General features: G+C 35.1%; 1 protein-coding gene across 1 annotated transcript in view; it reads left to right on the top strand.

Moving 5' to 3' along the window:
• TTN (titin) overlaps positions 1-15646 on the top strand; it is a 379656-nt gene that overhangs the window by 212304 nt on the left and 151706 nt on the right. Inside the window, exons 148-172 of the mRNA XM_085645211.1 lie at positions 800-880; positions 1165-1245; positions 2360-2440; positions 2624-2707; positions 2812-2895; positions 3490-3570; positions 3858-3935; positions 5832-5912; positions 6105-6188; positions 6301-6375; positions 6917-6997; positions 7869-7946; positions 8112-8195; positions 8314-8388; positions 8954-9034; positions 10715-10795; positions 11086-11163; positions 11931-12008; positions 12174-12260; positions 12372-12446; positions 13016-13096; positions 13437-13514; positions 14602-14682; positions 14869-14949; positions 15075-15152. Coding sequence (XP_085501337.1) covers positions 800-880; positions 1165-1245; positions 2360-2440; positions 2624-2707; positions 2812-2895; positions 3490-3570; positions 3858-3935; positions 5832-5912; positions 6105-6188; positions 6301-6375; positions 6917-6997; positions 7869-7946; positions 8112-8195; positions 8314-8388; positions 8954-9034; positions 10715-10795; positions 11086-11163; positions 11931-12008; positions 12174-12260; positions 12372-12446; positions 13016-13096; positions 13437-13514; positions 14602-14682; positions 14869-14949; positions 15075-15152 — 2007 coding nt within the window. The remainder of the gene's footprint in view (positions 1-799; positions 881-1164; positions 1246-2359; positions 2441-2623; positions 2708-2811; positions 2896-3489; positions 3571-3857; positions 3936-5831; positions 5913-6104; positions 6189-6300; positions 6376-6916; positions 6998-7868; positions 7947-8111; positions 8196-8313; positions 8389-8953; positions 9035-10714; positions 10796-11085; positions 11164-11930; positions 12009-12173; positions 12261-12371; positions 12447-13015; positions 13097-13436; positions 13515-14601; positions 14683-14868; positions 14950-15074; positions 15153-15646) is intronic.

The raw sequence follows: 15646 nt of genomic DNA on the forward strand, positions 1-15646 counted from the left end.
AAAGTAGCCTTTGTGAATATACGGGGACTATGTATTAAATTGTATTATTGCACACAATTGAGTGTGAGCTATCAGTTACATAGAACTTTTATAAAAAACAAAATAACAGCAGATTATGTATTGCTGCGCTCTAATGGGAAACCTTTACATTCTACAAATTGGTATGTGTGTGTCTGTATGTGTGTCCACACAGCATTCTCTTTAAATCCTCTTTAAGTGCCCAATAGCATTTTAGCAAATACTATGATTTGTTTGTTTAGCAAATACTATGATTTAGTTAGCCATGCCAAGGTATATCACTTGGCATGGCTAACTAACCTCTTCATCATTCCTAAAATAATCAGCATAATCGATGATAATTATAATGATGCTTCAAAAGTATTACAGTCATTGACTTTAACACAAAAACTAGTATCTATAGTTAAACAGTTTCTCATTAAGAACATTCCTTCAATATAACCATGTACACACTGAAATATGACACAATATTTCATAGAAATGGATGTGCCTATGTGTGTTTGCACATTTTAAATCACCATAGATAAATGTAATGATAATCACATGAACAGTAGATTACAATAGGTAGCCTCAAGAGGAAATATAGATTTATATTAACCCTCCCAAAAATTAACGATTTTCTAACTTTTGTAATTAATTAACTTTTTAGAATATTACTGCTTATAGCACAAATCACATATCAAATAACAGTTTATCCTTTGTAATTCTGACAAAAGCCAAACAAAAGTTCACCAACTTTAAATAGATTAAAATTTTCTTTACAATATCAATATTTTTAAAGAACCGGAGATACATAAGAAGGCTGTCTCTGAAAAGGTATACATTCCAGCACCAAAGAAAGAGGACACCCCCAAATTGAAAGGTATTTCAGTTATCTCTACAAAGTATACATTGATATCACCGGGCCACTTTTGTCTTCATTCAGTAGATTTATCATCTACATAATGTATCAATTCTGTATGTCTTTCATGACTTTACTTTTCAATCATTTATTGCTATCACCTTTAACTTCAAAACACAACACCTAGGGAACCAGCTGAATTACTCTCTTACATTTTCTCTACTATTGATGTTTGTGATGTTTGTACCCATCAGTATGACTTGTTTGTGTGTTAAAAGTCTAAATCCAAACTAATCTCTTTAAAGAACCTGAAGTACCAAAGAAGTCAGTCCCAGGAAAAGTACCCAAGCCTGTTGCAATGAAAGAAGTAGCCCCAAAAGAGAAAGGTACTTGACCTATTGAGAGACCTTGCATGAAATTCATGTTCACTACCAATAGTTCATTAATTTATTATTTGATGTATTGATACGAGCAGATGGCAATCATTTTAATATCTACCAACATAAATACACCATGTATATTTAAATGCAAAGTTTGGTAAGCAGGGGAATGAGGGTTGAAAAATTCATCCTTATTCATTATTATATATTAAGTGGCCAACTATTTATTTTCCATCACCCTGTATTGAATGGTTTACACTATGAATGTCTAACAGAAACAACTAATATCTTTGAAGAAGCTGATGTGCCAAAAAACGTTTTCCACCAAATTCCCTGAGCTGGTTCCCAACAAAGGATTTCCAAAACTAAAAAGTACTTAATTTCATCATTACAATATCACCATCTCTGCATCATACAACATCCCATAAAACATGTTTGTATATTGCTGTGTTCTTGTCCTATTTTACTGTGTTCTAAACTGTGTTCCTAAATTAGATGTTTATTTCAATTATCTTTATGTGGTCTTTCTGTTCACTCTTTTATTAATTTTATGTTCGATCAGTTTATGTTTCATATTCTCACCTAACAACAAAATGTAGGTCAAAGAGTGCACCATATTTTCACAACATGTCCTTATGTTTAAAAATATAAAGTAGCATAAGCAGGGTGAGAAGATTTGCTGTATGTGTCTCTTCTGGTTCTTCAAAATGAGCATTGCTTGCAGATGATTTGCTTTCAATCACTTGTTATACTATGCACATTGGCAGTATCAGAACATGTGTTTTGAAACCTGAATCCACTGTTGAAGCAGACAGCAAATCACTGAATTATGTGCAGAAGTCACCTCCATCCCTCTTTTGACTTCTCTGCTTATGTTAGGAAAAGCATCAGATAGCTTGCACTTTGTCTTCTTTTTCTGGGAAGAACAAGTACAATTAAAGCTAACAGGGAAGTATGATGAGGCAGAAACTGAAGGTTCACACCATGCTTCAGTAATAATTGAAGAATTATGAAAATCCAAGTGTGAACGAAGCATAAGCCCATCTCTTCCATAAGCTCACATTTCTTATGTGTAGGGACCACATTTATGATGCTAAAATAAAACAAATCTATTTTAAAGAACCAGAAGCACCTAAGAAGATTACACCTGAGAAAAAAGTTGTATCTGTTCCAGTGGAAGAAGAAGCTCCCAAAGTGAAAGGTATACTACCTCTTTCCTAGTAGCTTTACAATTACTTCATTACATCTGTACAATGTTGACTATTGCATCAATGTGTTTTCAAGAAAGATAAGCTTGATCTTTTCCTTGTTTATATCGTTCTCCATTTTGTGTATGTCTAATTGTTTTGTGTTGTGTAACTAACAAACAATAATATCTTTAAAGTGCCTGAAATACCTAAAAAAGCTGACTATGAGAAAAAAGTACTCATTCCTGTTCCTACAGAAGAGGAAGTGCCACCAGCAAAAGGTACTTGATAGTCCTGTAATTTCATTATGAAAATATGTTTGTTCTGAGGTTATGATGCCACTGAACTGTTTTCAAATCCTAAAAAGAAAATGTTATTTTTAAAGTGGCAGAGAAGCCCAGGAAGGCTGTTCTGGAAGACACAGTTCCTCCCACTCTTCCTACAAAGGAAGAAGTTGCACCAAAGAAAGGTACATGCATCTCTGAAGGCATTTTTCTAAAAGATGTTTTCATCCCTAAGACTAACACCTTTAAGGTCTGGTTGTGTTTGGTTGCACCTGATTGCCATGTGCTTTTTGGTGCAACAAACCTGTGTATCTTATAACATTTGAAATTATAACTGCCTTCATTTTCATGGTCAATCAGAAGGCATTGCTCTACTCCCTATATTGTGCTTGATGGTTTCTCATAATATTGACGGGAGAACCATTCAATAACATTAGTAATAAGTATTCCAGGCTAGTTAACTTATATTTCATCTCTACCAATTCTCTACAATATCTCTACAAATGGAGATCAACAGTCTATATTTGTCTTCATTCAGTAGTTTATTCATGTAAATGGTGTAATCATTCTGTATGGCTTTCATGTTTATATGCCTGTCCTTTGTCTTTTGTTCGCTAAAATCATCTTTAACTTCAAAATAGCCCATTCGGGTGGAGAGACTTCTTTAATGACAGTCTTACGTTCCCCCCACTAATTTTACATATGTATGATATGTGTGTTGCCTAGTAATGTAATGTGGTGTATGCTAAATGTCTAAATCAAAACTAATCTCTTTAAAGAACCTGAACTGCCCAAGAAGGTGGTCCCAGGAAAAGCACCTACTTCTGTTGCTAAGAAAGAAGTAGCTCTAGAAGAAAAAGGTATTTGAGCTATTTAGAGACCTTGTGTTAATTGCACCTGCTCTACTAACTAATATATGAGTTTATCAGATGTATTGATATGAGCAGATGCCAATAATTGTAATATCTAAAACCATAAATACATAATGCATCTTAAAGGCAATGTTATATAACTGGGAAATGTGGGATGAAAAATCATGCATGTTCAATATTGCGTTTGAGTGTCCAACTATTTGTTCCCATCGCCAACTATTGTATTGCTTGCACTATAAATAACTGGCTAAGAAAAACAACTAATATCTTTAAAGAACCTGAAGTGCCATTGAAGAAGATTCCTGAAAAAGTACCACAGTTGGTTCCCAAGAAAGATGTTTCAAAATTCCAAGGTATTTCAATTCATCCTTGGTCTGTCACCATCACTTCATCATATACCAACCCCTAAAGCATTTATTTTTTAAATATAAGCATTGTTTTGTTGAACACCTTCTTTTATTGTTTTTTTAACACAATGTGTCTTAGGTGAAAGATTTTTCAGTTACCTGTTTGTGCTCTTTCTGTTCACTCTTTTGTTAATTCAATGTCAGATCTGTTTATGTTTCATCTTTTTCATCTATCTTCAACATTTCCTTAACAACATAATAGAGAATGTGCAACACTTTTACTACAAGCCCTTAGGTGTACAAATCTAAAGCAGCACATCAAGGCTGACAGATTGTGATGTATGTGTCTCCTCTTGTACAGCTGAATGGACTTGATTGGCTTGAACAAGCTTTGATTTCAATCACTTGTGATAGATATATAACAAACTCCTTTCAGATGTATATCACACTACCAAGTAATTCTAATTGTGATGTGTTCATATGATATACAGCCATAAGCTTGGTTACAAATATATTTCCTGTATAGCACTATACACATTAGTAGTATCAGAACATGTGTTATAAGCTTAAATTTGTGGATGAAATAGGTAGGACATGTGTACACAATTTGTAGTCCCCTCTAATCTGTCTTAATTTCCAAGCAACATTTAGAATAATTATCAAATACTGCAAACTAGCTTGTACTTTCCTTTCAATGACTTGTGATAGATAAGTAGTAGAAAGTCCTTTCCCTGCTGCACCAATTTAGACAGTCCCAGACTCCAGAGACCCCAGTGGCTGCCTTACACGCCCCAAGCGCCACACAACCTCACACCGCACAGGCTCCCGAGATAGGAGACCCCCCTCCACAACCCTCCGCGGTCCCCTTGGATGCATCGGGTCTGGCCCCCCCTGTGGGGACGCTCCACAGCAACCCATAGCAGCCCGCATACACACTCCCTCCTAGGCGAATGGTAGCTGCATGATGGAGTAGGCAATAGCGGTCTCATAGTATACGCCTCACCCCAATGCTAAGCACCCCATGGCACCCCCCCAGTTCAGTTCTCCCCCCTAGTTTTTCTTTTACTGGCACAGACCTGCTACACCGCAGACCGCATTCACGCCAACCACGATGTAAATGTAATGATGCAATCACTGATGGTCTACACCACTGCGTATATGTTGCAGACATTGATGTGAAACATGATAAATGTACGTCTATATAACTAAATGCCAATAAAAAGAATTTTCAAAAAAATAGTAGAAAGTCCTTTCAAATTTGTTACATTACCAAGCAATTCTAATTCTGCTGTCCACTCTACATATAATACACAATCATGAACATTTTATCTGATATAACACTGTACACATTATCAGCATCAGAGCATGTTTTTAAACCCCAAGCCACAGGTGAAACAGACAGCAGGTGTGGGCATGCTTCGTAGGAGCCCCTTTTTATTTCCAGGCTTATGTTACAAAAAGCATAAGACAATGTAAAATCGCTTGTGCTTTGTTTGCACTGCTCACCAGTATCTCTCAGGACAAAGACAAGGAGCTCTGATTAAATAAAAAAGACTGGGGATTTTTATGATAGCAGAGTGAGTCTGTGTTGTCATGGCATGCTAGTACTGACATTATTATGGCCAAATAGTTTTTTGTCAGTTTTATAAACATAATGGAAATACCAGCTAAACATAGAATGAGCTTCTATTACTTTTTCTGGGAAAAGCAAGCATAGCCAAAGCTAAAAAGTCGAATATGATGAGGCAGTAAGTGATGGTTTGAAACATGCTTTAACAAAAATTGAAGAATATTGACATGCAAGTGTGAACTAAAAGTAAGCACATAATTTCCATAAACTTACATTTGTCATGTGGCAGGAGCACATTTATCGATCTAAAACAAAACTAATATCTTTTAAAGAACCAGAAGTGCCTAAGAAGATTACACCTGAGAAAAAAGCTATACCTGTTCCAGTGAGTGAAGAGCCTCCAGAAGGGAAAGGTACATCACCTTCTTCCTAGAAGTTTTACAATTACTTTATTATATCTCCACATTGCTAAGTATTGCACCAATGAGACTTCAAGAAATATAAGCTTGATCTCTTTCCTTGTCTATGTATGTCTTTCTCTGCTTTGTATTATGTCTAATTTTTGGTGTTGTTTTACTAAAAAAAAAAACATAATATCTTTAAAGTGCTTGAAGTGCCTAGAAAAGTGCACCGTGAGGAAAAGGTTCACACCCCTGTTCCTACAAAAGAGGAAACTACACCAGCAAGAGGTACACTTATTCATCATACTACTCAAATAAAATTTTGAAACTACTTTATTTTGAGGTTATGATCCCACTGAATCATTTTCAAAATCTTAAAATGAAAATATTATTTTTAAAGTGACAGAGGAGCCCAAGAAAGCTCTTCGGGAAGAAAGAGCTCCTCCTAAAAAGGAAGAAGTTGAACCAAAGAAAGGTACATCACTCTCTGAAGGCATTTTTCTAAATGTCTTTTTCTGTCTTAGAAGTAAAATATTTAAAGCTTAATTCAGTTTCATTTGACCTCTTTGTGATGTGTTTTGGCACAATAAAACCTGTGTACCTCATAACACTTAAAAGTTCAACTTTGTGGGCAGTGGCAGTTTGAAGGTACTGATAGATTACAGATATTATGATTGATGGTTTCACATTACATTTCTAATAATTATTCAAGGATAGCTTACTTTATAAGTTATAGCTACAAAGTATACTTTCAGATCAGCAGTTTTTATTCCTTAGATTAATCATCAACATGATGCATTAATCCTGTGTGTCTTTCTTGTTCCTATACCTGTGCTTTGGCAGTCATTTGCTAATTTTCATCTATAACTTCAAAAAATACAGTATCTGTGGAAAATACCTGAATTGCAGTCTTACTTTTCTCAGACTAATTTCACTTGTGTGTGGCATGTATGCTGTGCCCATCGATGTAATGTGTTCTATGTGCAATGTCTAAATCAAAACTAATCTCTTCAAAGAATTGGAACTGCCCAAGAAGGTGGTACCAGGAAAAGCACCCACTTCTGTTGCTAAGAAAGAAGTAGTCCTAAAAGAGGAAGGTAATTGAGCTATTCAGAGACCTTGCATGAAATGCAACTTTGCTACCAACTAAACAGGGGAAGGAGGTTGAAAAATTCATACATTTTCAATGTTATATAGGAGTGTCCACTTATTTTTCCCTTCACATTGTATTGTACTGTTTGCACTCTGTCTGGCTAACAAAAATAACTAATATCTTTAAAGAACTTGTTTTGGATATATAGTAGGAACTTATTTTAAATGTGTGTTATGCCACAAAGCAATTCTAATTGTAATGTGTTCGAATGATATACAGTCATAAGCTTGGTTATAAGTACCTTTTCCTACAAAGCACTATACGCTTTGGTAATATCAAAACATGTTTTTAAACCCCAGTCCACTGCTGGATCAAACAGCAAGTGTGTGCATGATTTGTAGGAGCCCTTTAGGAAAAAAATCAGATAGTGCAAACTAGCTTGTTTTTTGTTTACGCTGTTAACCAGTTTATCTCAGGGAGGGAAGAAGACAAGGAGCAGTGTTAAAATGAAAAACAGCTGCAGATAGATTGTTATGGCAACAGAGTGAAGACTGATTTATCATGTCATGCTGACATTACGATGTACAGATAGTTTCTGTCAGCTTTAGAAATATAATGAAAACATCAGTCATTAAGATAAAAAGCCAGTGAACTTCTAATGCTTTCACAGGGAAAATGAGCACAGTCAAAGCTAACAAGTCAAATATAATCAGTCAGTACCTGAGAGTTCAATATATTATTTTAGAAGAATTGAGGAACTATGGCCTGCAAGTGCAAGTGTGCACTAAACAAAACTACGTCATTTCCATAAGCTCATATGTGTCAAGCGGGGGAGCACGTTCATTACTCTAAATCAAAACTAATATCTTTTAAAGAACCAGAGGTGCCCAAGATTACACCTCAGAAAAAGGCTGTACCAGATCCAGAGAGAGAAGAAGTTTTAGAAGTGAAAGGTATACCACCTCCTTCCTAGAAGCTTTACACTTACTTTATTACATCTCTACCTTGTTGTGGATTGCACTAATAAAACTTTAGGAAAGTCTATGTCTTGCTACACTTTGTATTAAGTCTCATTGTTTAGTGTGTTGTGTAATTAAAAACCTTTAACATCTTTAAAGTGCCTAAAGTGCCTAGGAAAGCGGACCAGGAGGAAAAAATTCACGTTCCTGTTACTACGAAAGAAGAAACCTCACTATCAAGAGGTACACTCATTCTTTTAATAGTCCTGAAATTAACTTTTGAATATGTACAGTTCCTTCTGAGGTTATGATTCCTCTGAACCATTTTAAAAATCCTAAAAAGAAAATGTTATTTTTAAAGTGACAGAGGAGCCCATGAAAGCTGTTCTGGAAGAAAAAGCCACTTCTAGAAAGAAAGAAGTTGAACTGAAGAAAGGTACATGCATCTCCAACAGCAGTTTTCAAAAGACCATCTTTTTCTTCATTAACACTAACTTCTTTAAAGTTTAATTGTGTTTCATTGTACTGTTCATCAAGTGTTTTTTGGCACAATAACACCTATATATCTCATAACGTTCAAAAGTACATCTGCATTCATTGTCATGGTCAATTAGAAGGAACTGACCTACTACCCCTATTGTGGTTGATGGTTTCTCATGTATTTACAGGGGTACTATACAATTTCATTTATAATAATTATTCTAGGATAGTTAACTTTATATTTTGTCTCTACGAAGTATCCCCTGAGATCAGCAGTCTATATTTTTCTTCATTCAGTAGATTATTCATTTAAATTATGTAATCATTCTGTCCCTTGGCTATCATTTGCCAATATCATCTCTAACTTAAAAACACAATATCGTGATGGGTACTACTTAAATGACAGTCTTATATTTCCCCTACTAATGTCACATGTGTGAGATATGTATGCTGCGTGTATTGTGCCCATTGGTGTAAAAATGTTTTGTTAAATGTCTAACTCCAAACTAACCTCTTTAAAGAACCGGGAGTACCTAAGAAGACGGTCCCAGGAAAAGCACCCACTTCTGTTGCTCAGAAAGGCGTATCCCTAAAAGAGAAAGGTACTTTAACTAATCAGAGACCTTGCATGACATGCGCCTCTGTTGCCAATTAATTTATTATCAGATATGAGCAGATGCCGATCATTGTAATATCTACAAACAAAACTACATAATGTAGCTTAAAGGCAACATTCTATAAACAGGGGAAGGAGGGTTGAAATTTCCAACATTTTAAATATTATATTGTGTTTGAGTGTCCGCCTATTTTCCCATCACCTAGTATTTTACTGATTGCACCATGAATGTCTCACTAACAAAAACAACTAATATCTTTAAAGAGTCTGAAGTGCCAAAAAAGGCAATTCCACAAAAAGCACCCATGTTTGTTCAAAAGAAAGAGGTCCCAACATTCACAGGTACTTACATTCATCATTGCAATGTCACCATAACTCCATTATACACCAATGCCTAGAGCATTTATTTTTGTGTATACATGTGGTTTTGAACACCTTATTTTAATGTGGTTTTAACAAAATGTACACCCACTCTTTTTTGTAAGTTTACGTTTGTTCTGGAATTCACAAAATTGCATTTTAATAGTACATTTATGAGAACGGAGACTCCACACTCAGGGTGGAGAACTCCGTACTGAAAAAAGATAGTCTTGTTTTATCTTTTTATGTGTGGAGTGCTCCGCCCCAAATGTGCAGTCTCTGCACTCGTATACTTACTATTTATATGCAGTTTTGTGAATTCCAAAACAAACAAACTTACACAAACATGTAAGTTTACTTTTGTGAATCAGGCCTTGGGTTTCTTAGATTAATGTTTTCAATTACTTGTATGTGGTGTTTCTGTTTACTCTTGTAAATGTTATGTAAGATCTGTTTATGTGTCATATTTCTCATCTATTTATAACATTTGCTTAACCACATTAAAGACAATGTGCCATACTTTTACTACCTGTCCTTATATACCCTTAGGATGAGAGCATTCTCTGTATTTGCCTCCTCTTGAACTGTCAAATTAACTTAATTGGCTTGCAGAAGCTTTTCCTTCATTCACTTGTGATTGATATATATTAGGAACTTTTTTTAAATTAGTATTATGCGATCAAGCTATTGTAATTGTGACAGAGGAGCCCAGGAAAGCTGTTCTGAAAGAAAAAGCTCCTCCCACTCCTCCTAAAAAGGATGAAGTTGAACAGAAGAAAGGTACATGCATCTCTGAACGCAATTGTTGAACATCTTTTTCTTCCCGAACAATATCATCATTAAGGTTTAATTGTGTTTCATTGCACTTGTTCATGTGCTTTTTGACACAATAAAACCTGTGTCTCTGTTAAAATTTATAAGTACAACTACCTTCACTGTCATGGGCAGTTAAAATGTATTGGTCTACTACCTGTATTGTGGTTGATGGTTTATCGCCTTTTGATTGGGGCACCATTCTATTACATTTGTAATAATTATTCAAGATAGTTAACTTTATATTTTATCTCTACAAAGTATGCCTGGAGATCAGAAGCCTATGTGTGTCTTTCATGTTTCTACGCCTGTCCTGTCACTATCATCTGGAAAATATGATCTTTAACTTCAAAACACAGAATCTGGGGGGGCTACTGGACTTACATATCCCCACTAATATCACATGTGTAAGATATGTATGCTGTGTATGCTGTGCCCATTAGTATAACATGTTTTTTGTTAAATGTCTAAATCCAAACTAATCTCTTTGAAGAACCTGAAGTGCCAAAGAAGGCGGTCGCAGGAAAAGCACCCACTTCTGTTGCTAAGAAAGAAGTGGCCCTAAAAGAGAAAGGTACTTGAACTATTCAGAGACATTGCATAAAATGCGCTTTTACTACCAACTGATTTATTGATTTATTATCGGATGTATGGATATGAGCAGGTGCCAATCATTGTAATATCTACAAACATACCTACATAATATATCCTAAAGGCAAGGTTCTGTAAAAAGGGGAAGGAGGGTTGAAAGGTTACAACATTTTCAATATTGTGTCTGAGTGTGCATTTATTTTCCCATCACCTTGTATTGTACTGTTTGCACTATGAATGTCTGGCTAACAAAAACAACTAATATCTTTAAAGATCCTGAAGTGCTCAAAAAGACAATTCCACAAAAAGTACCTGAGTTGGTTCCAAAGAAAGAAGTTCCAAAATTCAAAGGTACTTCCACTCGTCATTATAATGTCACCATCACTCCATTATACACCAACGGTTTTAACACTGTTTCTTAGATGAATGTTGTTTCTATTACTTGTATGTGGTGTTTCTGTTCACTCTTTTGTTAATGTTATGTCAGATTTGTGTGTCATATTCCTTTCTATTAACAAAATGTGCATAACCACCTCAAAGAGAATGTGCCATACCTTCCCTACATGTCTATAAGTACCCTTAGGCTAAGAGGATTTGCTGTATTTGCCTCCTCTTGTGCTGCCAAATGAATGTACTTGACTTGCTTTCAATCACTTGTGATGGATATATAATAATAACACCTATTAAATTTATGTTACGCTACCAAGCAATTCTGATTGTGACGTGTCCATATGATATACAATCATAAGCATTCTCTTAGAAAAAGCATCAAATAGTGCAAACTAGCTTGTTCTTTGTTTACACTATTCACCAATTTCTCTTAAAAAGAAGATAGGAGCACTGTTAAAATAAAACTGAGGATTCATATAATAGCATAGCAAAAGCCAGTGAAATTATAATGCTTTTTTCTGGGAAGAACAAGCACAGCCAAAGCTAGCACGTAAAATATAATGAGACAATAGCTGAGGATTCACAATATTCTTTAATAAGACTTGAGGAACTATGACCTGCAAATGCAAGTGTGGACTAAACATAACCACATCATTTCTATAAGCTCATATTTGTCATGTGGTGGGAGCACTTTCATCACTCTAAAACAAAACTAATATCTTTTAAAGAACCAGAGGTGCTCAAGATTACACCTCAGAAAAAAGCTGTACCTGTTCCAGTGGGAGAAGACGTTCCAGAAGTGAAAGGTAGACCAACTCCTTTCTAGAAGCTTTACAATTTCTTTATTACATCTCCACCTTGTTATGTATTGCACTCATGCAACTTCAAGAAAGTCCATGTCTTTATCCGCATTGTATTATGTCTCATTGTTTTGTGTGGTGTCTAACTAAAAACCCATAATATCTTTAAAGTGCATGAAGTGCCTAAGAAAGCCGACCATGAGGAAAAAAAACAACACATTCCTGGTACTACAGAAGAAGAAGACCCACAAGCAAGAGGTACACTCATTCTTGATGGTGCTGAAATTCCCTTTCAAATATATATAGGTTATGATGCCACTTAACAGTTTTCAAAATCCTAAAAAGAAAATGTTATTTTTAATGCAACAGTGGAGTTCAAGAAAGCTGTTCTGGAAGAAAACGTTCCTCTCTCAGCTCCTAAAAAAGAAGTTGAACCGAAGAAAGGTACATGCATCGCTGGAGGCATTTTTCAAAACAACATCTTTTTCATCCTTAACACTAACATCTTTAATGTGTAATTGTGTTTCCGTGTACCTTTTTATCATGCGCTTTTTGGCACAATAAAACCTGTGTATCTCGTAACATTTAAAAGTACAACTGACTTCAAGTGTCATGGGTAATTAGAATGTAATGTGGTTTATGGTTTCTCATATATTATCTTGGGCACTATTCAATTACATTTGTAAATCATTATTCTAGGATAGTTAACTCTATATTTGATCTCTACAAAGTATGCATTGAGATGAGCAGTCTATATTTGTCTTAATTCAGTAGATTATTAATTTATATTATGCAAAAATTCTGTAGGTCTTTCATGTTTCCATGCCTGTCACTTGGTCATTATTTGGTAATATCGTCTTTAACTCCAAAATGCAAGATCGGGGCGTACTACTTGAGCAACAGTCCTATTTTCCCCATTAATTTCACATGTATAAGATATGTGTGCTATGTTGTATCCTTTGGATTAACATGTTTTCCGTCACATGTCTAAATCCAAACTAATTCCTTTAAAGAATCTGAAGTACCTAAGAAAGTGGATCCTGGAAAAGCACACACTTCTGTTGTTCAAAGAGACATAGCCCTAGAAGAGAAAGGTACTTGAACTATTCAGAGACCTCACATGAAATGCACCTTCACTACCAAGAAATATATTAATTTATTATCGGACGCATTGATATGAGCAGATACCAATCATTGTAATACTTACAAACATAACTACATAATTTATCTTTACTGGCAGCTTTCTGTAAACAGGGAAATGGGCATTGAAGAAACATATATTCAATAATACATTGTGTTTAAGTGTTCATCTAGTTATTTATTCCTCTCATGACCTTGTATTGTATTGTATTGTATTGTACTGTATTATATTGTGTTGTATTGTATTGTTTGCACTATGAATGTGTGTCTAACAAAAAACTAATATCTTTTAAGAAGCTGATGCACCAAAAATGACTATTCCGCAAAAAGCACCTCAACTGGTTCCTACGAAAGAAGTTTCAAAATTAAAAGGTACATCATTTCATCGTTATGGCATAATCACTTCATCACATACCATCCTACACAGTATTTGTTTTTGTCTATTCGTGTAGTTTTGTCGAACATCTTTTTTGTGTGTATTTTATACTGTATTCCTAGGATGGACGTTTATTCAGTTACCTGTTTTTGGTCTTTCTGCTCACTCTTTTGTTAATTCTGTGTCAGATCAGTTTATGTTTCACATTCCTAATTTATTAACAATATTTAATTAACCTTGTCAAAGAGAATACACCATATTTTCACAACATGTCCTAACAAGGTTTAAAAATCCTATGCTGAGGGAATTTGTTGTAGTTGCATTTTACGGTACTACCAAATGTACCTGATGTGCTTTCTGAGGCCTTCCTTACAATCGCTTATGGTAGATAAGTAGTAGAAACTCCTTTCTAATTTATGTTACATTACCAAGCAATTCTAATTGTGATGTTTATGATAAACAATCATACAAATGTTATCCTATATAGCACAGTACATATTGGCAGCATCAGGACATGGTTTTTAAACCTCAATCCACTGGTGAAACAGACAGCAAGTGTGGGTATGATTTGTAGGAGCCCCCTCTATCCTATTTAAGTTTCCAGGCTTGTGTTAGAAAAGGCATCAAATAATGTTAAATTGTTTGTGCTTTGTTTACACAGCTCGCCAGTATGGCTCAATAAGAAGGCAAGGGGCAATGTCAAAATAAAAAAAAATGGGGATTGTTATGATAGCAGAGTAAGACTCAATTGTCATACCATGCTAGCACTGAGGTCACTATGCCCCAATAGCTTATGCCAGTGTTCAAAATATCATGAAAATACCAGCTGTCCCAGTCTTTCAGATAAAAAGCAAGTTATTTTATCATGCTTTCCCTGGTTAGAAATAGCAGAGCCAAAGCTAAGAAGTGAAATATGATGAGCTCGTAACTGAGGGTTCAAAGTATGCTTTAATATAAATTGATGAGCAATGACATGCAAGTGCAAGCATGAACTGAACAAAGCACATTATTTCCATAAGCTCATATTTGTGATGCAGCAGGAGAATGTTTATCACTCTAAAACAAAACTAATATCTTTTAAAGAAGAAGAAGTGCCCAAGAAGATTATACCTAAGAAAAAAACTGTACCTGTCCCAGTGGAAGTAGAAGTTCCAGAAGTGAAAGGTACACAACCTCCTTTCTAGAAGCTTTATAATATCTTTGTTGCATGTCCATTTTTCTATGTATTGTACCACTAAGACTTCAAGAAAGAAACAATTGATCTTTTCACTTGTCTATGTCTTTCTCCACTTTGTATTATGTTTCACTGCTTTCTGTTTTGTGTAACTAAAACCCATAATATCTTTAAAGTGTCTGGAGTGCCCAGGAAAGTCGATCATGAGGAAAAAGTATACATTCCTGTACCTACAGAAGAAGTCCCACCAGCAAGAGGTACATTCCTTCTTGATAGTCCTCAAATTTAATTTTGAAGACATACACTTTTATTCTTAGGCTATGATGCCACTGAACTGTTTTCGAAATCCTAAAAAAATGAAATGCTATTTTTAATGTGACAGAGGAGCCCAAGAAAGCTGGTCTGGAAGAAAAAGCTCCTCTAGCTCCTCCTCAGAAGGAAGAAGTTGAACCAAAGAAAGGTACATCCATCTCTGAAGGCTCTTTCTAAAGGATGTCTTATTCTTCTTTAACATTAACATCTTTAAGTTTTAATTTGGTTTCATTGTACCTATTGTTATGTTCTTTTTCGCGCAGTAAAACGTGTACCTAAAAACATTAACAAGTATTAATGCCTTCATGGCCATGGGCAGTTCGAACATATTGTGGTTATTGATTTCTCCTATAGTGATTGGGGCACCATTCAATTACATTTGTAATAATTCTTGAAGGATAGTTAATATTGCAGTAAGTCTGGTATGTTCATAAAATACAGGGGAACAATAAATAATAGATAGTGACTGACTGGGATGTGAGGAAAGATGAGCGAATACATGGAGAATCAAAGTTAATGTATAAATCACTAATTTGAGATACGGTGAGACTCTATGGTCTCAAATGTCTGAGAAGTGAGCAGTGCATCTTGGTATATAGAGTCAATTTTATATAGCATAGTCAATTAAAAGGAAGGAGTATG

Source organism: Triturus cristatus, chromosome 3_1 (assembly GCF_964204655.1).
Source record: "Triturus cristatus chromosome 3_1, aTriCri1.1, whole genome shotgun sequence".
NCBI lineage: Eukaryota > Metazoa > Chordata > Amphibia > Caudata > Salamandridae > Triturus > Triturus cristatus.